At 40.9% G+C, this 26,174-nt stretch overlaps 2 protein-coding genes across 8 annotated transcripts in view; one reads left to right on the top strand and one right to left on the bottom strand.

Moving 5' to 3' along the window:
- The window catches only part of kat14 (lysine acetyltransferase 14), a 43,932-nt gene extending 42,495 nt beyond the window's left edge, over nucleotides 1–1,437 (top strand). For both annotated transcript variants that reach the window (XM_060831678.1, XM_060831679.1), the window contains 2 exons: nucleotides 172–362; nucleotides 945–1,437. In XM_060831678.1, coding sequence (XP_060687661.1) covers nucleotides 172–362; nucleotides 945–1,118 — 365 coding nt within the window. In that variant the 3' untranslated portion in view covers nucleotides 1,119–1,437. The remainder of the gene's footprint in view (nucleotides 1–171; nucleotides 363–944) is intronic.
- Nucleotides 1,438–2,583: 1,146 nt separating this feature from the next.
- dzank1 (double zinc ribbon and ankyrin repeat domains 1) overlaps nucleotides 2,584–26,174 on the bottom strand; it is a 109,008-nt gene continuing 85,417 nt past the window's right edge. For all 6 annotated transcript variants that reach the window (XM_060831672.1, XM_060831670.1, XM_060831669.1 and 3 more), the window contains 6 exons: nucleotides 25,797–25,896; nucleotides 24,220–24,314; nucleotides 7,801–7,881; nucleotides 7,279–7,406; nucleotides 3,652–3,726; nucleotides 2,584–3,121 (listed from right to left, as the gene is read on the bottom strand). In XM_060831672.1, coding sequence (XP_060687655.1) covers nucleotides 2,956–3,121; nucleotides 3,652–3,726; nucleotides 7,279–7,406; nucleotides 7,801–7,881; nucleotides 24,220–24,314; nucleotides 25,797–25,896 — 645 coding nt within the window. In that variant the 3' untranslated portion in view covers nucleotides 2,584–2,955. The remainder of the gene's footprint in view (nucleotides 3,122–3,651; nucleotides 3,727–7,278; nucleotides 7,407–7,800; nucleotides 7,882–24,219; nucleotides 24,315–25,796; nucleotides 25,897–26,174) is intronic.

Genomic DNA, 26,174 nt, shown 5'->3' with positions numbered 1-26,174 from the left:
TTTCCTCATTTTATTTATTGTACCTGAATGTCATACTGAAAGTATCAAAGACATTATTGTTGTATGATAGCAATATAACTGTTCAAAATGCCAATGCCACATTATACTCTGTATAACTTGAAACTAGTTTGTAAACATTTAATGATATAATCTTACTTTTAACCCACACAGGCATTGACTTGTCAGAGAGCCTACAATACCCAGATTTCAGTGTTGTTGTCCTCTACAAAAAAGTTATTATTGGCTTTGGCTTCATGGTTCCTGATGTGAAGTACAATCAGGCATACATTTCTTTCCTGCTGGTTCACCCAGAATGGAGGAGAGCTGGGATTGCAACCTTCATGATTTACCACCTCATTCAGGTTGATTTTGTTGCATCGTTAAACTGTATAATGGTAAAATTTAAGATCTGTTGTTCAGCCAGAATGGTTTAAAATTTGAACTTTGTTAGGACTTATAACACGCATTTGAAAAAAACTTGCATTATTGTAACAACAAAACATGCCCCTTCATCATTGTCATTACTCTTGCGGACTCCACAGTTATCCGCAGCCAATTTTGATGTCTAGGTATCACATCATTGTGCTCATTTTACTAACAGCTCAGTTTCTGGACTTATAAAGTCCCTGCGTCTGAGCACAGACTCCATTTGTCCTGCACTTCGGAATAATTTGACATGTGCATCTTTGCTTAAAATGATTAAGGTGATGAATTCCTGCAGTGATTTTCATGTTTTCCTACGCTAATGTAGATGAAAGATGCATTAAACCATTTTTCCAGAACTCCTTTATCAAGTTTGTAGAGGGCACGTAAGTGAATACTTATTCCCCACATTCAAGTAATATATTCTTAGTCAGGTTGAGTGTACAATTCTATATCATTGTTGTTTTTTTGAATGCGGTTTTTGTTTACCTGCAAATTCACGTTCTTCTCCTACTTCACAGACTTGCATGGGAAAGGATGTGACTCTCCATGTCTCAGCCAGTAACTCTGCTATGCTGTTGTATCAGAAGTTTGGGTTCAAGGCCGAAGAATACATCTTGGATTTCTATGACAAGTACCATCCCTTGGATAGTAAGCAGTGCAAACATGCATTTCTGCTCAGATTGCGAAGGTGATCTTGTGAAAGCCATTACATTAAAGAATTTATTGAAAAGATCTTGTGCTTTGAAGAGTTCAGCCCTAACCAAACCTCCTTGTCTGTGTTTTATAAGTTCATATCAATGAAGCTAAAGCAATGACCCCATTATGACTTTTGATCATCTTCTGAAAAAAAAATTATGATCTGTTTGCAAAGCCATTCTGGCACAAATCATTAGAAATTTTACACAGAATTCACAGTTGGCCAGCAGCAAATGAAGAATTCCCGTTAAACCTGTGTAACATGCTGCAATATCTAAAGCCATCAGCAGAACAAATAAAGGGAAAGAACACAAATTGGCATTTGTATTTCTTTCAGATGACTCACGTAGATAGAAGTGCATTAGAATTTTGTAAATAATTCCTTAGATGCTTTGCACTTTACCTGCATATTGGTGTTACCCAGGTGTTTGTATTCAATGTCAGCAAGTTCTTTAAAAGGTTATAGTTTGACCCCAATAGTAATTCTTTACCATCATCTGATTCCAACTTACTGTTGCCAGCAATCCCATTTTTATGATTGTATATGGTGGATTGAGGGTAGGTGGTATGAGGACAGGTGACTCTGACACATCTTTGCTCCGAAGTTGGTACAGCTCTATCCGCAGCTTAGAACTTACAGACTGAAAGAACTAGCAAGTGCTATAATGCTGTCAATAATTTCAGGATATCCTGAAGTATTTACAGCTAACGAAATACTGCTGAAGTGTGGTCACTTGTAGGAAATGCACAATTACTGCATAGCAAGATCCCACAAATAGCAATGTGATAATGATCACAATTTGTTTCAATGATATCGGTTGAGGGTTGGCCAGAACAAGAAGAACGCACACTCTTCAAAATATTTGATTAGCTGCATGGAATGATTTACATCTGCGTAAGAGCAGAATGGCCTCTGTTTAATATATGAAAGATAGCCTCTTGAATTGTCCAGCATATCCTCCATTGCATGCAGTGCCAGCGTAGAATTTGTGCTCAACTCTTAAGTTACAGCCTTCTGACCAAGGTGAAAATTTGAATCATTGTTTGTCTAAAGGTTAAAAGCAACAATGTTACAAAAGTCCTGAAGTAAAATTACCAAGAAACCAGTTGAGAACTCTGATTTCCATAATAGATTCTCTTGCTAATGTCTGACCACACTCTTGTCACATTCAAGAGGTTAACTTGAAAAGCAATGTGTTTGATGTTTTAGGGTTCTAACTAACCAGAAGCAGATGAGGAACACTTAGTGGGAGGTTGGATTTTTGTAAACTACTTTGCTGTATTTTATTTTATTTCACAAGACACAATTCTGAAAATAAAAGAAACAAGTTAGATAAAGATTTTTATTTTATACTTATTTAAGATCAAGTGCATATCTAATGTTACATTAGAAATGCTTTGCTACAAAATGTTTTCAAGTTCTGTCAAAAAGTAGTGCAATCTTTGAATTTACAGTAGAAATTTTTCTGATTAAATTTATAAAAGACATGCTGGATCAAAACCAGCAACTCACAGTTCAATGCTTGTTTTTTTAAAATAGTTTGCTTGAGGTAAACCCAATCTAAAAGTCAATTTCATATTGACAAAGAACACAAAGACTCGTCTTTCTTCTCTTAGTAGATTATCTGTTGAGTCTTTTCAAAATATTGAGGGCCTCTTAAAAACATACAGCTGCAGAACGATTGACTTTCTCAGAGCCCGAACTTGCTTTTGCATCTGGAGATGGTTTCATGTCTAGTTGTAAAATGTGAGTTCTATAAATTAAAGCATACTTGAATATTTGCACTGAAAAACAACTTTGGTGCTGGATGTGCCCGAACCTTCAAGGAATTATTAAAAGACATCCAGGCTGACATGCTTGGTCTTGGAGAATTTATCTAACATTCCTTGTCCCATTTTTGCAGCAAACAGTGAAGTAAGTTGGTCATTGCCATTTTTGACAGCTATGTCATATGCTGTTAAAGCTTTATCATTTTTCTTCTTTATACTTGCATTGCAACTGCAAATAATTGGTAGAAAAATCAATTAGACTGAATTGATTAAACATCTTTATTGAAGCCAATACTGGCAAGTCTCTATCATCTTGTACCTGCTACTATCTCTGCTCAGTTACTTAAGCTGAGCTACAGGTCCAGCTGCTTTGCTAAGTTTGTGTAAATGACCATTGTTTAGTATGAACCTGGTAGTGGATTATGACTAATGCACCCCTCTTTTATCTGCAACCCTTCAAGTCACTGATACCACTACACTGGCCAATTGACACAGAAATAAAGTCTGATGCGGAGTAGATTCGATGGGCCCAATAGCTAATTCTGCTCCTATAGCTTATGGAATACTATACTAAATACCTGTTTTCCTAATTAACCACTTGTTGTCATAAAATCTAATAGAGTAAAAAAAATCTGACTAATTATGTCATTGCCAGTTCTTTGAAAGTATTATTCATTTAGTCCCACTATCGTCCTCCTTTTCCTTTATAACACTGTCTTATGTAAATTGTTTAATATAGATTCAAAAAAGAAAACCTACCCAAGTAAAACGGCTGCACATTTCACTCCTTGAGTTCCCATCTCAGCAGCCTCATGGAGAGCAGTGTTATTAAGGCTATGTTTGAAGAAAATGACATTTTAAAAATATATGATAGGATGGTGTTTGAAACGAAAAAGAGGCATAAATTTAAATGTCTGTTAGCAAGGCAGAGCATTCTAATGAGCCTTCATTAATTAGGAAAACTATTACATATCGCTCTCTTAAGCTGGGATGCAGTCACTCCAGCGTGAAACAGGACATGAGAAACTAAGTGAGTTCTGTCTGTTTACAAACACAAATCAACTAGTCTGAAATGCCAGATTATCTCATTTCCTGCAAGGATTGGCTGGCCCCCTGTTAAGTGTCTCTGTGACCTGCTCAGGGAGTAGGTGTGGAGGCAACAGAACAAGAGCTTACCATTGGGACAAGCTCAAAATTAATTGTGGTGGACACAAAAGTGGAAGAGGCTGAGGCCTTTACTGAGTCAAAGAGAGGAAGGTCAGAAGGGTATTGTGAATACTTGGCAAGGAGTGAGGATGGCTTTGATAGGAAGAAGGGGAAGGATTCAAAGGGGTATAGTGCTCACTTGGTGACTGTATGATCCTTCATACCTGAAAACATACCGAGGACAAGATGGATACAGAAATTATGCAAGATGTTAGTTTGCTGGTATAGCAGGTGATTAGGAAGGCAAATGGATTGCTGGTGTTTATTGCAATGGGGATGGAATATAAAAGCCAGGACGTTTGGCTGCAGTTGCATAAGGACATTGGTGAGAAGGCATTTGGAGTACTGAGTATGCTTTTACCCTTCCCATTTTAAATAGGAAATAATTGCATAAGAAGCAATTTAGCAAGGTTCCTGGATTGAAGGGATTAAAGACAGAACAGGCTGGACCCATTGGCGAGAGGTGGTTGTACTAAAACTTAGAAGATTATGATGGGACTTCCAAGATCTTTATCCTTGTAGGAGAGACTAGCACCAGAGATCACAGTATAAGAATAAGATGTCTTGCTTTTAAGATTGAAATTAGGTCAGTTTTTTCTGAGTTGAGAGTGTGGTGCTGGGAAAGTATAGCAGGTCAGGCAGCATCCGAGGAGCAAGAAAATTGATGGTTCACGGTAAGCCCTTCGTTAGAAATGAGGCTTGTAGGCCAGTGGGCTGAGAGAAATGGGAGGGAGAGGTAGCTGAGAATGCAATAGGTGGTTGAAGATTGGGGAAGTGATAGGTCAGAGAGATGGGTGGAGTGACAATGAACAGGTCAAGAGGGTGGTGCTAAGTTGGATGCTTGGGACTGGGATAAGGTGGGGGAGGGGAAATGAGGAAACTGGGAATCCACATTTATTCCGTATGGTTGCAGGGTCCCAAGGTAGAAGATGAGATGTTCTTCCTTCAGGCGCTATGTGGTAAGGTTTGGCAATGGAGGAGGCCCAGAACCTGCATGTCCTTGGTTGAGGGGGAGGGGAGTTGAAGTGTTCAGCCACATGGCAGTGAGGTTGGTTGGTACAGGTCTCTGAAATGTCTCTGAAACGATCCGCAAGTTGGCAACCAGTGTCCCTGAGGAGACCACATCGATTGCAACAGATACAGTGGATGACATTTGTGGGGGTGCAGGTACGTTTCTGTTGGCTGTGGAAGGATCCTTTGGAGCATTGGACGGAGGTGAGGGGGGAGGTGTGGGTGCATGTTTTACACTTTTTGCGGTGGCAGGGGAAAGTGTCGGGAGTTGGGTGTGGGTTGGTGGGGGTGAATCTGACAAGGGAGGCGCGGAGGGATTGGTTTCTCCGAAACACTGATAGGGTCAGGAAATACATCCCTAGTGGTGGGATCTATTATAGGTGGCGGAAGTGATGGAGGAAGATGCAACGTACCCGGAGGTTGGTGGGGTGGAATGTGAGGACCAGGGGGTTTTGTCCTTGTTGCGTTGGGAGGGGTGGGGTTCAAGGGCGGAGGTACAAGAAATGGAGGAGATGCACTAGAGGGCATTGTTGACCACACAAGAGAGGAAATTGCAGTCTCTGAAGAAGGAGGCCATCTGGGATTTTCTATGGTGAAAGTGGTCATTCTGGGAACAGATGCAGCGGAGGTGGGGGAATTGGGAATAAGGGATGGCGTTTTTATAGGAGGAGGTGTAGTCCAGCTAGCTGTGGGAGTCCGTGGGTTTGTAATAGATTAGAGTGGTGCTGGAAAAGCAACGGAAGGTCCGGCAGCATCTGAGAAGCAGGGAAACCGATGTTTCAGGCAAAAGCCCTTCATCAGGTTTGTAGTAGCTATCTGTGGTTCGTCAGTCGCTGGAGGTGGAGATGTCCAGGAAGGGGAGAGAGATGTCTGAGATGGTCCAGGTGAATTTGAGGTTGGGATGAAAGGTGATAGTGAAGTTGATGAACAGTTCAACCTCCTCTGAGGCAAGTTAGTCTATGGAATGGTTTTCCCTAGAAAGCAGAGGAAGCTGAATCATTGGATTTATTCAAGGCTTAGATAGGTAAATTCTGGATAGATGAGGAACTTCAGGGCTAGAGGGATCAGATAGGAAAGTGGAGTTGAGACCACAGCCAGATCAGCCATCATCTTATTAAATGGGGAACAGGTTCAAAGGCAGAATGTCCTGAAGTTGTAGAAGAGAGAAGATGAAAGGATAGGAGTTGCATCTCTTGCCTTTGCATAGAAAGGTACTGTAGGAAAGAAGATATTTGAGATAACCAAGGAGTGGACGGAACAATCCTTTTGGAATGCTGAAAGAAGAGAATGGGAAAAGATGTTTGGTGAGGGCATTAATTTGGAACTAGCAAAAATGACTGAGGATTATCCATTGAAAAAAGGCTGGTGGATGGCAGATGAAGAAAATGGGAGTCTGATCATAGTTCTGGGATAGGGAATGAGGAGTGAAAGAGGAAATTTTGTGAAATGGACTGAATGTCGTGGGGAGCCCTGTTAACCAATTCCAGTGGGACCCCTCAGTTGAGACAAAAGGAAGACATCAGCAGTGCTCGTGTGGGGGTTTACTTCATTAGAACTGATACAATGGAAACAGTAACTGGGGAAATGGAGTGAGGTCTGAGGAAATAAAGTCATGGTGGCTGTGGGAGTGTGTGTGTGTTTGTAGTGAATAATATTTGATAACTTACCTCCAGGAATGGAGACACAAGTCAAGGAAGGGAAAGATCAGAAATAGACCAGGTGAATTATGGGTGGGCAGAGACTCATATGATCAAATGCAAGATTGGACCTATTAGACCTTTAAATATGCAGTGGGGCATTGATTAGATGGTTGTTGCTCACTCTAGCCCCCATACACTTACATGTATTGACCTTGTCCTAAGCTAAAGTCAAGCCTGCAGCAACCTACCATTTTTGAAAATACTTTGCAACATCAAATGCCAGTTTTAAACTCTCAAATCAATGCATAACTTTTTTAAAAATAAAAATTGACAGTTTTGATTTTAATTCGAGAATGTTTCAGAATAAAGCAGGATACTTTTAAAGTTCACAAAGCAATCGCAAAATTTTCTTCAGAAAACAACTCCTTGATCCTAGGAATCACCCTGGTAAGCTCTACCCAAAGGCAAAACTAAAATTGTTCCACTCCTTGTCCTGCATAAAGCCTTGGAAAACAATATTTCTACTTACGGCCCTGACAGCTGGTTAATGTCTGCCCCTTTCTGCACCAACACTGGGACAACCTCATGATGTTGATTCATAACGGCCACAGTTAGGGCTGGTCTGTTGTCTTTGTTGCTGCAGTTTGGGTCTGCTCCCTGGACAAGGTCACAAGTACAGAGTGCAGAATTTTTTTTTAAATGGTAAAGATAATTAGGTTTTAAAAGAATGCCTTCAGTAGCATAATAGCATCAAAGAACACAAAACAAAACGATTTGGTCCATCATTACTGTGCCAGCTCTTTGATAGATCCATTTAATTTCCTACACCCCTCATTTCCTTTTTGAAAATTATCATTGAAACTTTCCAATATCCGTCAGGCACTACATCCTAGATTATTACCGCTTGTGTAAAACAAATCTCATCTCTCCACTGGCACCAATTCTCTTAAATCGGTGCCCTCTGATTATTGAGTCTCTTGACAGCATCAGTTATTTATACAGGACAATATGACATTCTCATTGATCAAATATACTGGAAGTAGTGGCTTACTTCATCAAGTAACTCCTGTACCTCGGAGACTCTCCCCAAGCCAGTTGGTCCCACCTCTTTCAGTAATTGTCTGTCATTGAGCTGCAGGAAGAGACAGAGCAAAACTACAACACAGTTCATTCAGGACTCATCACAGTTTCCAAGAACAGGAATAGCAGCATAGGGGTTATTTTATTAAAATAATTTTCCAGAGGTCTGGCCTAATTTGGAGGTGTGAACTTAAATTCAGCTGGTAGCATTTATTCCAGACTTATTATAAATATTTGTCATCAATAAACTATTGGATTGGCATAAAAATCCATTTGATTTGTTAATGCCTCATTGACCTTACCAGGTTTGGCCTATATGTGAGCCACAACAATGTGGGTGATTTTTAATTGTCTTATTAAATGGCCTAACAAACCACTCAGTTATATCAACCACAACAAAAGGAATATAAGATAATTAAAAATAGACAACCTTGCATCAACAAAATCATACCCTGCAAAGTCCTCACACATGCATAAGAAACGTTTGGCTACAGCAGAAAAGAAAGTTACAGTGAATAGTATACATTTGAAAGTAAGTTAATCAAAGAACTCCTGAAGCTTATCCTGTATAACCCTAAGTAATTGAATCTTTGTGCCACAATTAGAACTATTCCACATAGACTGACTTGGCTCTGATTTTGTAAGACCATCAGGTTGGACACCTGCTCCAACAACATCCCTGTATATGTCAGGTCTCTCTAGCAGGATAATCACACCAAAGGTGGTAGCATAGTGGTAGACAATCAGGAGTGAGGCACTGAATTAATGTGTGAAACAAATGAAGTCTCAGAATATCAAATCAAACAGTGGCTGTACTGATGAAGACTCTCTCTAACCAAGCTGTTCTAGTATGACTACAACACGATGACAACTACATTAATGTGACAAATATTGCTTGGGTATGTCCATCTACAAAAAAGGGATAAATTCAATCTCACTAATTCATACCATCTACTTGCATCAAAGTGATGGAAGGTATTGTTATATTACAATTTTATCAAGCAGCAATCTGTTCATCAATACTTACATTGGGTTCCACTATGGAAACTCACCTCCAGTCCTTGTTTCAGTCTTGGCTCAAACAAGGACAGGAGATCTGAAATACAGAGGAGAGACAAGAGTGACTACCCTTGACATCAAAACACCATTTGATTAAGTATGGCACAAAGAAGCCCTGACAAAATTGAAACAAATTGAGAAGCAAAGTGAAAACTCTCCAACTGCTGAAGCCATACCCAGGCAAACAAAAACGGTTACTGTTGTTAGAGGCCAATCACCACAATTCTAAGAAATCACTGCATCAGTTTTTCAGAGTAGTGTCCAAGACCGCAATGTGTTCAGCTGTTTCATCAATGACCTTCCCTCTAACATTTGCAAACTCTTCAGTATCATTAATTTCTCAGATAATGACGCAGTCCTTGCCCACACACAGCAAGACCTGAAAATTGCATCACAGGTAGACAGGGTGGTTAAGAACACATTTAGCAGGCTTGCCTTCATTGCTCAGACTATTAAGTCTACAAGTTGGGACGTCAAGATTTTGAGGTTGTACAAGATGTTGATGAGACCATTTTTGGAGAACTGTACAATTCTGGTTGCCCTGCTATAGGTGGTACATTATTAAATTGGAAAGGGTTCAGAAAAGATTTACAAGGATGTTGCCAGGACTGGAAGGTTTGAGAAATAAGGAAAAGCTGGATAAGGTGGGACTTATTTCACTGGAGTGTAGGAGGTTGAGGGGTCACCTTATAGAGGTTTATAAAATCATGAGGGGCATAAATAAGGTAAAGAGCAAAGGTCTTTTCCCTAGGGTAGGGGAGTTCAAAACTAAAGGGCATATTTTTAAGGTGAGAAAAGAAAGATGTAAAAAAGATCTGAGGGGCAACATTTTCACACAGAAGGTGGAATGAACTGCCAGAGGCAGGTCAAGTTACAACATTTAAAAGACATTTGGGCAAGTATGTGAGTAGGAAAGGTTTAGAGGGATATGTAAGCAAATGAGACTGGTTTAGTTTGGGAAAGTTGGTCTGTCAGAGAATACAGCAGAATGTAGACAGATTGGAGAGTTGGGCAGAAAAATGGCAGATGGAGTTTAATTCAGAAACATGAGAGGTGATGCATTTTAGAAGATACAATTCCAGAGCAAATTTAACAGTAAATGGAAAAGTCCTGGGGAAAATTGATGTACAGAGAGACCTGAAGGTGGCAATGCAGGTCAGTGGAGTGGTCAAGAAGGCATATAGCATGCTTTCCTTCATCAGACAGGGTATTGAGTACAAGAGTTGGCAGGTCATGTTATAGTTGTATAAGACTTTGGTTGGGCTACATTTGGAATACTGCGTACAGTTCTGGTCGCCACATTACCAAAAGGATGTGAATACTTTGGAGAGGGTGCATGAATGGGCAGGGGGCAAAGGGATACAGATCCTTAGAAAATAGGCGGCAGGTTTAGATAGGGGATCTGTAATGTTCTTTGTCTTTGGTCGGCATGGACAACTGGACTGAAGGGTCTGGTCTGTGCTGTATCACACTTTTATTGAAGTGACAAGTGCCAGGAAATGACCATCACCAAAAAGATAATATCTAACCACATCCCCTTGACTTTCAATGACATTACCATTGCTGAACCTCCACCATCAATATCCAGAGCATCCCCTTTGATCAGAGACTTAACTGAATGAATAGTGTGGCTACAAGAAGAAGTCAAAGGTTGGATAGTCTGCAGTATATTACTTACTGCCTAACTCTCGAAATCCTCTTCGACTATAAGGCATCATCGAATACTCACCACTTGTTCACATGAGCACAGATCTAACAGTGCTTAAAAAGTTCTATTATCAAAGACAAGGCAGCTCACTTGGATAGCACTCTATCAATCATCTTACTTTATCAAGTTACTTCCTTCACCACTGGCACAGTGTGACTCTTGTGTGCACCACCCACAAGATGTACTACAGCAACACAAGACTTCTTTGACAGCACCTTGCAAGCCTGAGATCACCATTACCTTGAAGGAAAAGGACAATTGGCTTATAGGAACACCATCACCTCATATCACACGTGGGACTGACTTGGAAGTTAATGGTCATTCCTTCATCATTGCTAAAGTTGTTCCTTTGAAATACTCTTGAATTCTGTCTAACAGCACTTATATAAATAGTTTCACCACAGTCTGCAATTGGTTCTCTGCCTTCTCTAGGACATGTTGGGTTGTGAATAAATGCTACCCTTGCCAGTGAAGCTCACATCCTGTAAATTAATTAATAAATATATTTATATATCAATATATAAACACACATTTGTTTGGAAGATAAGGTAATATTACAAGTATTGGGGCTTAAAACTTTTAATCCAAGCCACCTATCCTACTTGCTCCTACCATTCTGCTGTGCTTCTGGTCAAAAGATTTTGTTTACAAAATTATGCCTACATTAAATGTCACTGAACTTATTAGGTGAAAATCTTTAAATATTTGCTTATTTTAAAAGGGATTTTGCTTATTTCTGCTACTGTGGCTATGCTGAATAAGGATGGAGAAATCCACAATCCTTATAAAATTTGGCACAAGGAAAACAGGGGTCCCAGTCACCAATACCAGGAACAAAGGCTCCAGTCAAATTGGCACTAAAACAGAACAATGATCGGTCAGCATGTCTCTTAGAATATTCAAGCTATATTCTAAGATTTAAGACCATAAACTGGGAGTTAATAGTGAGTAGGACTAAGAGCATGCTGTGATGTTATACCATCTTTCAGCTGAGAAGGTAAAAAGAGATCTCTTTAGGTACACTCAGTTCTGCTATAACGTGGTAGTTCAGTCCTTGTGCAATCCCGTGTTATAAGAAAATTGCATAATAGCAGCACCATTTAAACTAATGGGGCCAGAATTGCATTGTAACCAATACATGCTTTAAAAATTTGCACCTTAAAAACAGTGACCCCAATTTGTCACTGGAGTTATAGTGAATTCACATTGACGAAATGTACGTTATAGGAGAACAATCTGTAGGTGCAGAGATTCTATTGCACTATTCCATGGTGGTCTGACAACCATGGCCAATTCTAAGTATCTTAATATGACATTTGCTATCTGTGCTAACTGGTTCCCTATTTCCATTGGTTATTAATTTGTTGGCTATAAAGGATTGTGGTAAGTTTCTGTCTCCAATTCAGATGCTAGTAGCAATTGGCTTTTGGTTTCTTGATAAATTGTTTGTGCAAAATCCTTTGACAAAAAAAAATTCCATTAAGAAAGTATTTCTACTCTTAGGAAATCCAAATTAAGGGTCATAAGTATGAGATAGTCACTAATAAATCCAAGAAAGAATTAAGCACAATAGAGATGGGTAGACATAATTCAGGACAGTAATATAAGATGCATTTAAGAGGAAGCAAGATAAGAACACAAAGGAAATAGGAATAGAAGGTTATATTGATAGGGTATATTAAATTGGTTGAGAGTTCGCTCACATGGAATATCAACACAGAACAATTGGAGTGAATGGCTTGTTTTAGTGCTGTAACATATATGTAGTCGACTAATGGTGACAATCTAACTGTCTCACACTCCCTCTAAGCTGTATGGGTGTGCAAATACATAGCAATCAGAAACGAGCAGATGGAACAAACAGTCTCTGCATGAGCATGTTCCCTTAATACGAGGCTGCACATTAATCTTGAAATGGTGACGCAGTGCAACAAGCCAAGTACATACAACAAACAGAAGTTAAAAGGAGCAATGCTCTCTCTACTGTTTTGCTTGAAGAAGTTTCTCACAACCCCTTCTGTGCACTACTTGATACCCACAATAAGATCAAACACAATAAACAGGAGCAAAATTAGACCACAGGGCCTGCTGAGCTTGGTTCACTGTGCAATGGAAAATTATGAAAAAGTTAAATGAGCAGGGAGGGGGAGGACTCATCTGAAGTTTTTAAAGTTTCCAAAACAAGTAATAGGATAGAAAGAATGGAAAAGGTCAGGTGTCTAACTTCAGACCCTGCAGATTAGGGGACAAATATGAGAAGGGGTGTAGTCAACATAGGACTGACAGTGTTGCACTTGAATGCACTCAGTATACGAAACAAGGTAAAATGTGCTTGTAACACAGATTGAAACTCACAGCTGTGGTGTTATGGTTATCACAAGGTGTGGTTGTACGGGATCTTGATTTAGTTATTTGATTTGATTTATTTATTGTCATGTGTCTGTATTTTGTGTCACCACTCTCTGGCGCCATCTTAAAACACAGAAAAATAAACCAAAACATAGAATATAAAGAAAAAGTGTTAACTTTACAGTCGTTCTTGTTAGGTGCTCTGCCATGGGCCATGAACCTGATGGCCAGGCATGAGCCCCCTTGCCGTGCCACTCTTCTGTGCAATCTTGCCTCCAATGATACACTTGCCACTATGAGTCCTCACCAATGCAAACGCCATTGATGCCACTGGGTACTGTACCAGCCCGAACTTGACAGTGCCGCCGCCATGAGTCCACTTCAGACTCATCTCACCAATGCAGCTGCTGCCAATGCCACTGGGTTTTGTACTGGGCCCAAACCCATCTCTGCCACCGCCTCCACGAATCTGCACGAGACGCAGAAGCCTCTGGGAACCCAAAATCAGTTCTGGTGCTGGGCTTATTCATCATCGCCAATGCTGACCTCTTCAACAAGAGGTAATAGAAAAGACAAAAAAAGAGAAAACAAGAGAGAAAAAAGAGAAATAGTGCCTCAGTGCTTAGCACTACTGCTTCACAGCACCCAGGGACCCAGGTTCAATTCCAGCCTCAGGCAACTGTCTGCATGGGTTTCCTCTGGGTGCTCTGGTTTCCTCCCACAGTCCAAAGATGTGCAGGTTATCTGCAGGTTCAGTTGGCATAGGAAGGCAAACGCCATGATAGCATTCATTTCAAGAGATCTGGAATACAAGAGCAGCAATGTACTGCTGAGGCTGTATAAGGTTCTGGTCAGGCTGCATTTGGGATATTGTGAGCATTTTGGGCACCGTATCTAAGGACTAATGAAGTTTGTAACAGTATTGGCATACTTGTTTAGGTTGGCCACTGAATTCTTGAATATGCACCAGCCCACTGACTCTAAGCAATCCCATAAAAATCATTCCGTTGCCTCAGACCACACTGCACTGCCTTCTGCACAGGATCCTCAGGCTTTAATTTTTGCTTGTAAATCTGGAGGAGGAGCAGGGCATTGTGATCTGATTTTCTAAAATGCAGGTGGGGTATGGAGCAGTAAGCATCTTTAATGGTTGTATAGCAATGGTTAACGATGTCAGGACCTCTGGTGTGATAGGAGATGTGTTGATGGTATTTTAGTAGAATGTACTTGAGATTGGCCTGGTCAAAGTCACCGGATATGATGAACAAAGCCATTGTAAGTTGTAATCCTATTCTTTAAATACAGAGACCAGATTGTACAAAGTATTATTCCAGGTTTGATCTCATCGAAGGCCTGTATGATTGTAAATTTTTATACTCCAACTCCCTTGCAACAAAGGCCAACATGCCCTATTCTGTTCCTCAACGCTGCTGTACCTACATGCTAATTTACTGTGTTCCTTATATAACTACACTCGAGTCTCTCTGACCATCAACACTTATATAAGTTTCACATCATTTTTTAAAAATGCTGCTTTACTACATTTCCCCATATAGTCTTCAGCTGCCATGTTGTTGATACACTTAACACTGTCTAAATCTCTTTGCAGCCTCTTGTATCCTAGTCAATTTCTTTTGGTTATTCTTCTGTGAAGAGTGAAATTCTTTGTTGAAGGCATTGTATAAATACAGAATGTTGCTGTATGTGGAAGCAAGAAAGCAACTAAAACAGCAAGCATGCACACTCTGTTAATAAAGCTGAGCTAATGCTCCCCCATCCAAACAGTTCAGCATTTGATGCACTTGTAAGACAGCAGAGAGTCATACAGTCATAGAGGCAGAGACAGGTCCTTTGGTCCAACTCGTCCATGCTAACCAGACATCTGACATTAACCTAGTCCCATTGCCAGTATTTGACCCATTTCCCTCTAAACTCTTCCTATTCAGATACCCATCCAGGTGCCTTTTAAATGTTGTAATCATACCAGCTTACACCACTTCCTTTCCATACATGCACCACCTTCTGCATGAAAAAATTGCTCCTTAGGTCCCTTTTAAATCTTTCCCCTCTCACCTTAAATCTATGCCCTCTAGTTTTGGACTTTTCTACCCAGGTGAAAGGACCTTGACTATTCACCCTATCCATACCCTTCAAGATTTTACAAATTTCTAGAAGGTCACCCCTCAGCCTCTGACGCTCCAGGGAAAATAGCGCCAGCCTATTCAGCCTCTCCCTACAGCTCAATCTCTCCAACCCTGGCAACGTTGTTGTAAATCTGGGCAGCATGGTAGCTTAGTGGTTAGTGCTGCCTCACAGCACCAGAGATCCAGGTTAAATTATCACCTTGGGTGACTGAGTGGAGTTTGCACATTCTCCCAGTGTCTGCGTGGGTTTCCTCCAGGTGTTCTGGCTTCCTCCCACAATCCAAATATGCGCAGGTCAGGTGAATTAGCCATGCTAAATTGCCCATAGTGTCAGGTGCATTAGTCAGGGGTAAATGTAAGGGAATGAGTCTGGGTGGATTACTCTTCAGAGGGTCAGTGTGGACTTGATGGGCTGAAGGGCCTGTTTTCATACTTTTCTGAATCCTTTCAAGTTTAACGACATCTTTCCTAAGCTGGGAGACCAGAATTGCATGCAGTATTCCAAAAGTGGCCTAATCAATGTCCTGTACAGATGCAACATGACCTCCCAACTCCTACACTCACTGTCCAATAAAGGCAAGCATACCAAATGCTGTTTTCACTACCCTGCCTGATAAAAATGGGGTCTGAGGTTGCAGCCAGTAAAGTGTAAAAGACCAAAGGGACAAAGGTGCAGCGCAGAATCATTTTCAATAAAATCTTAAAGAACAAAATTGTGACTTGGAAATGGTTGAAGGAATAAATAACAGCATAAAAGTTGAGGTGAACTTACAAACAATAAACCAACAATAGATTCAACAATAATACGGAACTGCTAAAGGCTAGCATTGAGAAAAACTATATAAATATATCATCATCTACTGGTATGTTATAATTCCTTTAATATAATAAACATCTCAAGGTGCTTCACAGGAGCATTATAAAAATTTGGCTCTGAGCTCATTCAAGACAGGTAGGATCCAAAGAGTGTCGTGAAGGAAGAAAGTGAGTTAGCGAGTCAGAGAAGTTTAGGGAAGGAGTTCTAGACCTTTGGGTCAAGACAGCTGAAGAAGTGGCCACCAAAAGTGGAGCGATTAAAATTGGAGGTGCTGAAGAGGCTAGACTGGATGGACTCTGATATCTCAAAAGGATTATGGGGCTAGAGGAGATTATCTCTCATGGGTCCGTTAGTGAGGTGAGTGTATCCTCCTGTTGTCTTGAAGACGGGTTCATGAGCACACTGTGGAAAGTTGGAAATGAGAGGGACCTAATCAATCTCTGTTGGTTGTTGTGTCAAATTAAAGGTGGAAAATTTGCTGCACAGGGTTTCCAGGACCTGCTGTTGCAACAGCAGAAGTAGCTGCTGGTTCAGTGAATAACTGAGGCCAATACTGTGTCCCACTAAAAGCATCAAAACTATTCAGTGAATACAGTTGTCAACCAGAAGCTGCACCACAGGAAGAACGAGCTAATCAAGAGTGATGGAGAAATGGGTGAGGTCAGGTCTTGCGTAAGATATCGGGGCAAACATAGAATCCCTACAGTGTAGAAGCAGGCCATTCAGCCCATCAAGTCCACGCCAAACCTCCAAAGAGCAACCTACCACACTCACCCCACCCATGTAGCTCTGCATTTCCTATGGTTAATCCACCCAGCCCGCACATCCCTGGATACTATGGGCAATTTACCATGGCCAATCCACCTAATGAACATCTTTGAACAATGGGAGGAAAGCCACGCAGACACGGGAGAATGTGCAAACTCCACACAGACTATTGCCTGAGGCTGTAATTGAACCTGGGTCCCTAGCACTGTAAGGCAACAGTGCTGACCACTGAGCCACTGTGCTGCCCAGAGGAGGCCATGGTTATCAGGCCAGGAATTAGGGTGTTAAACTGAGTCAGGATATAACTTGGGTATGAGCCATAAGCTCTGTACAAATAAAAAGCATTTTCTATCATGTGGAGTGATTGCAGACTGAGTACACTTTTAACAGAGCACTAAAGTCAGAAATATGGTGCAAGTGTGAATTCTGTTACTTCCGAAGCTAAAATTTAGTTTCCCATTGAGAATTTGTAAATAGTCATTTGGTAGTACAGAACCTAAGTACTGCTGAAAACAAAATACATATTTGTGAAAGGCCTTTCATCTTGCCAATGTAAAGAGAAAATAACCTTCTTAGGTATTTTCTAACAACATACCTCTGGAGCAGGTGGAACCTGAACTTGGGAAACTAGAGACACTAGTACTCCACCACAAGATCCCAACAACCCTTTCATACTGTATGAGGAGATTAGTCAAAAAGTTGATTGATAGAGGTATTCGAATGGAGAATGAACCAGTTAAGATAATGACTGACAATTAATTATCAAATTTTTTTCAGTAATACTCAAATTGAGAATTTGACTTTGAGTTTTAAAAAATGGCTGAAGAAGTTACGCTGCTATACAGTTAACAGAAACGGCCTGTCAGGGCCAGTTGTCTGTCAATCAGCTGTAAGCAGTTGCCTGAACAGATGCTGATTGAACAGGAAGCTGAGTTAGCAGTTGTAACTTGAATGTGTGTCATCGTCTCTATAAAAAATAAATAATTTTTTTTATAGCTCAGAGTGATCACAGAACAGTGCAGAATTAACAAAGTGCTAAAGTTAGCAGTTGTAACTTGTATGTGTGTCATCAGCTCTGTATAAAATAAATATACTTCTTTATTGTACAGAACAGTGCAGAATTAACAAAGTGCTAAAGCTGGGAATTTGGTACAGACGGGAAGGATGATGATGATTTTTTACATTTTCCCTACAGTAGCTGGTAAGTGTTGTTCTTTCAAGTCTTAAATTTATTTATGCTGTTAGAGAGTTGCCTAGTAAAGAAGCATAACAGGGCACTTTGGTCACTTGGAATGCACAGCCTGTGCCAGTGAGAACTCCAGAACAATATTTGCCTCCCAGACAATCACGTGTTATCAGCCTGGAAGAACTTCAGCTGCAGGTCCTGGAACTTGAACAGCAGCTGCTGGCATTTGCAGTGGTTCATCCACGGGTGGATTCACAGTTCTATAAGTGGTCATCCTGCAGCATAAGAGTATGCAGAGACAGAATGGCTGACCACTGGACAGTCAAGAAGGAGCACTCGTGTGGTACAACAGTCCAAGGATTGCACTGCATTCTTCAACTGGTATTCAGTTCTACATACTGATGAGGGAGACAGATGCTCTGGGAAGCACAGTCACGGTAAAGTCTATGGAACAGGGAGGGATTCAGTTGCATTTGAGGGGATAAGGTCTGGAAAGCAATCAGAATAGAAGATTCCCTAACGATAACATTTTCTGCGCCCACCAACCTGGTTCCAAATGCTCTGCTGCCTCCCTGGAGCATTCTGAAGGGGGTGGCTGTGGTCAGAAACAGGGAGACATTATACAGGCAGATTGAGGGGAGCTAGGAAAGAGAATAAGCAGGATCTCAAATTGCTCCCCGTGCACCATGGCTGTAGGTGAAAAGAGTTGGCTAGAACAGACAATTGCCTGGCTGGAGAGTGGAATAGGAAAGAGGACTTGGAATTCCTGGGACATTGGGAATTTCTGGGCAAGATGGGAGCCTATAAGCTGAATGGATTGCGTTTAAACAGAGTCAGAGCCAGAAGCAATAACCTCAAGGCCATTTTGGGGGTGCTATTGGAGAGAAAGAGAGAGAGCTTCAATTAGTTTGGCAAGGGACCAGGGACCAAGATGTAGTAATAGAGAGGAGAAACAAGGTGTACAGAGGATTGGGAGTGTCAGATAGCATGACAGGAACAGAAAATAAAGATTTTAGGTGGAGTCAGACTAAAAGTGAATACAGCAAAATCTAATTCAGGTTCAGTGCATGTATATACGTGCACAGAATATAATAAGTAAGGTTGATGAGCTCTAGCCGCAAATAACCACACAGGAAAGTGATGTCATAGCAATAATGGTGAGCTGACTCAAAAAAGGGTAGGATTAGGTATTAAATATTTCTGGATACAAGATTTTCAGGCAGAACAGGGAAGGAAAAAGAAAGAAATGGGGTGGTAGTATTGATTAAAAAGAATACTGCAATGCTGGAGAGAGAGGGTGTCTTGAAGGGGTCAAGGACAGGATCCTTTCAGTTAGAATTTCGAAATAATAGGGATGCCAGCACCTATTACTAGAATACTAAATGTATTAGTACTAGAATACTAAATGTATTCTACAGGTTGCCAAGCAGTGAAAAAGATGTAGAGGAGTAGAAGGGCAAGAAGTGTACAAGGTCTATTGAAATATATACATAACATAAACAAAATATACATACGCTATGGATTACAATAATGACAGATTCAATTATATTACTATAGACTGGGACAATAATAATGCAAAGAGCAATGAGCAAAAAGATTCTAAAGTGTGAACAGGAGAATTTTTTGATCAGTATATTACTAGTCCAATGAGGAAAGACGCCATACTGGATCTGATTCTGGGGAGGAAGGTGGATCAGGCGTCAGAAAGAAAATCTTTGAAAGAACAGTGATCATTGGTTTAGATTAATTATGGAAAAGGTCAAGGAGCAATCTAGAGCAAAAAAATTTCAATGAAGTAATGCCTGTCCAAGTAAACTGGAATCAAAGTTTGGCAGGCAAAATTTAATCAAACAACTAGTCAACAAAAACAAGGTCCATTTCCATCAGGAAAACAGAAGCTCTGGATGACAAAAGAGATAGACAGTTCAAGTTGTGGCAGAAAAAGTGTGCATCACAGATATAAAGTTAATAATAAAAGTGAGAATAGAGTTATGGTGTTGAAGTGAGAAAGAGAATCAGAGAGGCAAAGAGAAAGTAAGAGAAGAGACTGACAGCTAACATAAATGGAAAGGGAATCTTTCACAGGGGTACAGATATTAAGTGTAGTAATAGGTGGGATAAGGCTGATTAAGTATCACAAAGGAAATGCACTTATGAAGGCATTGTGATATAGAACACATCAATTGTCTTTATAAAGGAACAAGATTCTGCTACAATCATAAAGAAAGAGGAAGAATGAAAGGCTAAACCCAACAATTACAGGCCAATTACTATAACCTTGGTGATTAAAAAGTTTTAAAAACAGTTATCTAGGACCAAATAACAGTTAATTAAATAAGTATAGACTTGGAAAACCAGCATGGATTTGTAAAAGGTAAATCATTTTCAACTCCAAAAACCTTCCGCCCTCGATGTTACACCTACTGTCGAAACAATCTGAAGCCCATCTATTCTACACTATTCTATTTTCATCCATATGTTTATCTAATGACCATTTAAATGCCCTTGAAGTTGGCAAGTCTACTACTGTTGCAGGCAGGGCATTCTACACCCCCTACTGCTCTGTCCTATATCAATCATGCCTCAATTTAAAGTTACGTACCCTCATGTTAGCCATCACTATCTGAGGAAAAAAGAGTCTCAGTGTCCATCCTATCTAACCCTCTGATTATCTTATATGTCTTATCTTATTTGTTCCACTTAAGTCACCTCTCAACCTTCTCTCTAATGAAAATAACCTCAAGTCCCTCAGCCTTTCCTCATAAGACTTCCCTCCATACCAGGCAATATTCGGGTAAATCCCCTCTGAATCCTTTCCAAAGCTTCCACATCCTTCCTGTAATGCGGTGACCAGAACTGTACACAATACTCCAAGTGCAGCCGCACCAAAGTTTTGTACAGCTGCAGCATGACCTCATGGCTCTGAAACTCAATCCTTCCACCAATAAAAGCTAACACACCATATGCCTTCTGAACAACCCTATCAACCTGGGTGGCAACTTTCAGGGATCTATGCACATGGACACTGAGATCTCTCTGCTCATCTACATCAACAAGAATCTTACAATTAGCCCAGTACTCTTTATTCCTGTTGCTCCTTCCAGAGTGAATTATTCTCACACTTTTCTGCATTAAACTCCGTTTGCTACTTCTCAACCCAGCTCTGTAGCTTATCAATGTCCCTCTGTGACCTGCAACATTCTTCAGCACTATCCACAACTCCACCGACCTGACAGTCATCCGCAAATTTACTAAGTCATCCTACTATGCCCTCATCCAAGTCATTTATAAAACTGACAAACTGCAGTGGCCCCAAAACAAATCTTTGCGGTACACCATTAGTAACTGAACTGTTCCCATCAACCACCACTCTCTGTTTTCTTTCAGCTAGCCAATTTCTGATCCAAACTGCTAAATCACCCTCAATCCTATGCCTCTGTATTTTATGCAATAACCTACCATGGGGAACCTTATCAAACACCTTTACTGAAATCCATATACACCACATCAACCGCTTTACCCTCATCCACCTGTTTGGTCACCTTCTCAAAGAACTCAATAAGGTTTGTGAGGCACAACCTAGCCTTCACAAAACAGTGTTAACTATCACTAATCAAATTATTACTCTCTAGATGATTATAGAGAGTATATCTCTTATAACGTTTACCAACACTTTACCCACAATTCACTGGTCTATAATTACCAGGGTTGTCTCTACTCCCCTTCTTGAACAAGGAAACAACATTTGCTATCCTCCAGTCTTCTGGCACTCCTCCTGTAGAAAATGACGACATAAAGATCAAAGCCAAAGCCTCTGCAACCTCCTCCCTGGCTTCCCACAGAAACCGAGGATAAATCCCATCCAGCCCAGGGGACTTATCTATTTTCACACTTTCCAGAATTGCTAACACCTCCTCGTGAACCTCAATCCCATCTAGTCTAATATCCTGTATCTTAGTATTCTTCTCAACAACATTTTCTTTTTCCAGTGTGAATACTGACAAAAAACATTTCATTTAGCTCTTCTCCTATCTCCTCGGAGTCCACATACAACTTCCCACTACTCTCCTTGAATGGCTCTAATCTTTGTCTAGTCATTCTTTTATTCCTGATATACCTATAGAAAGCTTTAGGGTTTTTCTTGATCCTATTTGCCAACGACTTCTCATGTCCCTTCCTGGCTCTTCTTAGCTCTCTTTTTAGGTCTTTCCTGCTGGGGAAGGATATATTTCCCTCTCTACCCACATATACGTTCTGGAGAGACCATTCCCTCCACGACTCCTTCGTCAGATCCACGTACCCCACCCCCCGGCACCTTCCCCTGCCACTGCAGGAAGTGCCAAACCAGTGCCCATACCTCCCCGCTCACCTCCATTCAAGGATCTTTCCACATCCGACAGAAATTTACCTGTTCTTCCACGCACATTATCTACTGTATCCATTGTACCCGATGTGCTCTCCTGTACATGGGGGAGACAGGATGCCAACTTGCAGATCGTTTCAAAGAACATTTTTGCAACAACTGCATGAACCAACCCTTCGCCCTACAGCTGAACATTTTAACTTCCACTCCCACTTCACTAAGTACATGCTGGTCTTGGGCCTACTCCATTGCCAAACCCTTACCACCTGGAGGAAGAATGCCTCATCTTGCGCCTTGGGAGTCTGTAACCACACGTGATATGGATTTCACCAGTTTCCTCATTTCTCCTCCCCCCCACCTTATCCCAGTCCCAAGCCTCCAACTCAGCACTGTGCCCTTCACCAGTCCTACTTGTCCACCTTTCTTCCTTCTCACCCATCTCTCCCACCTATCACTTCCAACTGCACCTTCATCTATCTACCACATTCCCAGCTACCTTCCCCCTAGCCCCACTCCCCTCCCATTTATCTCTCAGTCCCCCGGGCCCCAAGCCCCATTCCTGATGAATGGCTTATGCCTGAAATGTCGATTCTCCTGCTCCTCGGATGCTGCCTGACCTGCTGTGCTTTTCTAGCACGACACTCTCGACTCTGACCTCCAGCATCTGCAGTCCTCACTTTCCCCTAACTTGTAACTCTCAAGCCCCTAACTTAGCCATCACACCTCATCTTAACATAAGCCTGCTTCTTCCTCTTGTCAAGAGATTCAAATTCTTTAGTAAACCATGGCTCCCTTGCTCGACCACTTCCACCCTGCCTGCTGGGTACATGCTTATACAAGGACACACAGTACCTGTTCCTTAAGTGCTCTTCAGTTCTGTAAAACTTTGGTCTGACCTTATCAGGACTACTGCATTATGTTTAGAGCACCAAAGAATCCATTGGTCTTGGTGGGGTACAATGCAGATGCCTTAAATGATATCTGAGCTAACGGCGTCATGCAATTCTGGTCTCCTTGCTATCGGAAGGATGTTGTGAAACTTGAAAGGGTTCAGAAAAGATTTACAAGGATGTTGCCAGGGTTGGAGAATTTGAGCTACAGGGAGAGGTTGAATAGGCTGGGGCCGTTTTCCCTGGAGCTTAGGAGGCTGAGGGGTGACCTTATAGAGGTTGAAAAGGTGTGAGGGGTATGGATAGGATAAATAGACAAAGTTTTTTTGCTGGGGTGGGGGAGTCCAGAACTAGGGGGCATAGGTTTAGGATGAGAGGGGAAAGATATAAAAGAGACCGAAGGGGCAACTTTTTCACCCAGAGGGTGGTACGTGTATGGAATGAGCTGCCAGAGGAAGTTGTGGAGGTTGGTACAATTACAACATTTAAGAGGCATTTGGATGGGTATATGAATAGGAAGGGTTTGGAGGGATATGGGCCGGGTGCTGGCAGGTGGTACTAGATTGGGTTGGGATATCTGGTCGGCATGGATGGGTTGGATCAAAGGGTCTGTTTCCGTGCTGTACATCTCTATGACTCTATGAGGTTAAACTAATATGGTCTGCATCCCTACAAGTTTAGAAGATTGGAATTTACAAAGGGATTCGGTGGGGCAAAGAGAAATTTTCAACAAGAAACCAAAATCAAAGGAACTGAAACCTAAACTCACAGCTCGGTGTATTCAGGAGTGAAACCAGAAAGCATGCTTTCACACAAAGGAGAGAGGAAATCTGGAACATGCTCCTCCAAGTCACAAGTTTTAATTTCAGTTTTTAAAACTGAGGTTGATGGCTTTTCTTAGGAAAGGATAATTAAGGGATGAGAGGGCTCTGCAAAGTGACCCAGGCTAAGTTCAGGATCTCATTGTGTTAGACATTCTACCATTCCGCAGCATACCATTTTAGTGCAAGTTACTATACAAACTGAAATAAAATTCAGAACAAGTACTCCTCATAGGCTGGTGTTAACATTTCACAATATTTAAGGATATTATAAGGAATACCAACTGGCAATCTTTCTTCTTTTGTTGTCACTTGTCTTTTCCTCCTTGAACTTTTGGGTTTCTTGCTTGTGCATGCTTCGTCTGAATGAGACTCACTGGCTGCATACAGAAATGTTGCACTGAGAAGGATGACCATCGTAGTAACATCAGAACCAGTCACAGTTAACAGTTTTGGTGTCAAATAGAGTTGTGTTTCCTTGATGTGCTAGAGGTTATTTCATTTTATGCTGATCTGGTATCTGAAATTTCCACATTATGAAAACTGCAAAGATTATTCATATCTCAAAGATTTTACTAGATTAACATTACAAAGGACCTCTGAAAATACAGCAAGCCTTTCCCCACTCTGTTGCAAATGTATCTGCTGCACATCTCCTCTGGAATGTGCACCAAATGGTTTTCCACTTTTAAAACATATTTGGTAGAAGGAGACAGTAGGCCACTGGATTTACCTATAAATTACATTGAGAAAGCCACAGTAAATATTGTAAATGGGAGCTAGATGCTGCAAAGGGCCATTGTTAGATTAAGTCATGGCCAACGGAGCAATGTGGGATAGTGTGACTGGATGCAAGGATGATGTTCCCTTTGTCATCATCAGAAAGTCACAAGGGTTTCAACATGAGGGATAGACCATTTCAGAATCAGATGAGAAGAAATGTCTTCACTCAGAGCGTGGTGAACCTGTGGAATTCTCTACCACAGAAGGCTGTGAAGGCCACATAGGGCTTATGCTCGAAACGTCGAATTCTCTATTCCTGAGATGCTGCCTAACCTGCTGTGCTTTGACCAGCAACACATTTGCAGCTGTGATCTCCAGCATCTGCAGACCTCATTTTTTACTCGAAGGCCACATCACTGCATATATTTAAGAAACAGTTAGATTTTAAGAGACTAAAAATGCCAAGGCATATAGGGAGAGAGCTGGAGCATGGCATTGAGATAGAGGATCAGCCATGATCACATTGGATGGTGGAGTAGACACAATTGGACAAATAGCCTGCTGACACTCAAACTTTCCACATTTCTATGTCAGATACTTTGGAATTTATTTTTATAAGCAATGAGAGACTTTCAAGCTGTGGAGGAACAAAGCTTGATATGTCCAAGTACACAGATCATTTCCACCTACTGCTGAGGTATAAAAGGCAACTAAAATATGGTTGGGGAGAGGATAGGTATAATTCATTTTGCATTGTTAATGAGTTTTTTTCACATATTTGTTGTCATTCTAACAAGGAAGCTGATTTTTATATAAACACATTATAGACACAGATAGAAATACAATGCAGAACACAAATTGGTTGTTTAATAATTGAAAAAATTGGGATTCTATTTTTTATAAAGAAAAGCGTTTTCTTGCTTTGTTGAGGTGGAGCTGGTTTCTGTACTGATGTAGTTAATACAATTGTAGCCAGAACATGATTTGGTACAAAGGAGCCAGATTCCTTTTGCTAATACTTTTAGCAACAAAATACAAGCAGGGTGTTCTTACATCGAATCTGTGTGACATTTTCAAACAGAAAGTATTTTGTGCCTGAACAACTGCCGTCAAATCCATACTGCATCACTGGAACTCACCTAAACTGGTCAGACTACTATGGCAACCATCTCTGCCTTCAGTCACACTACTAAGGAAGTTGTTCTCAGAAAGCTTCTGTGCCTTTCCAACTAGAGTGCTCTGTTGGACAGAAAACAAAGCATAAAAAGACACCTTGAACATGTGACTCCTCATCACAACTAAATTTTACTGCATGATAACTTACCTAACCAAGGTCAAATCACTCAACCTGCCTCTTAGTCCATTGTTAAACGCAGACTTTCACAATGCTATGAATATGCCTAGCATCAACTTTATTGAATGAAAGCTGTTTCGTTTTCTAAATAGACTTCAATATAAGTGATTAATTTTCTGTTTCAGTGCTTCTCATTGAGTGTGTAACATGGTTAATATTCAAC

This window comes from Hemiscyllium ocellatum, chromosome 10, assembly GCF_020745735.1.
Source record: "Hemiscyllium ocellatum isolate sHemOce1 chromosome 10, sHemOce1.pat.X.cur, whole genome shotgun sequence".
NCBI lineage: Eukaryota > Metazoa > Chordata > Chondrichthyes > Orectolobiformes > Hemiscylliidae > Hemiscyllium > Hemiscyllium ocellatum.
This window is presented reverse-complemented; position numbering and strand designations above follow the sequence as displayed.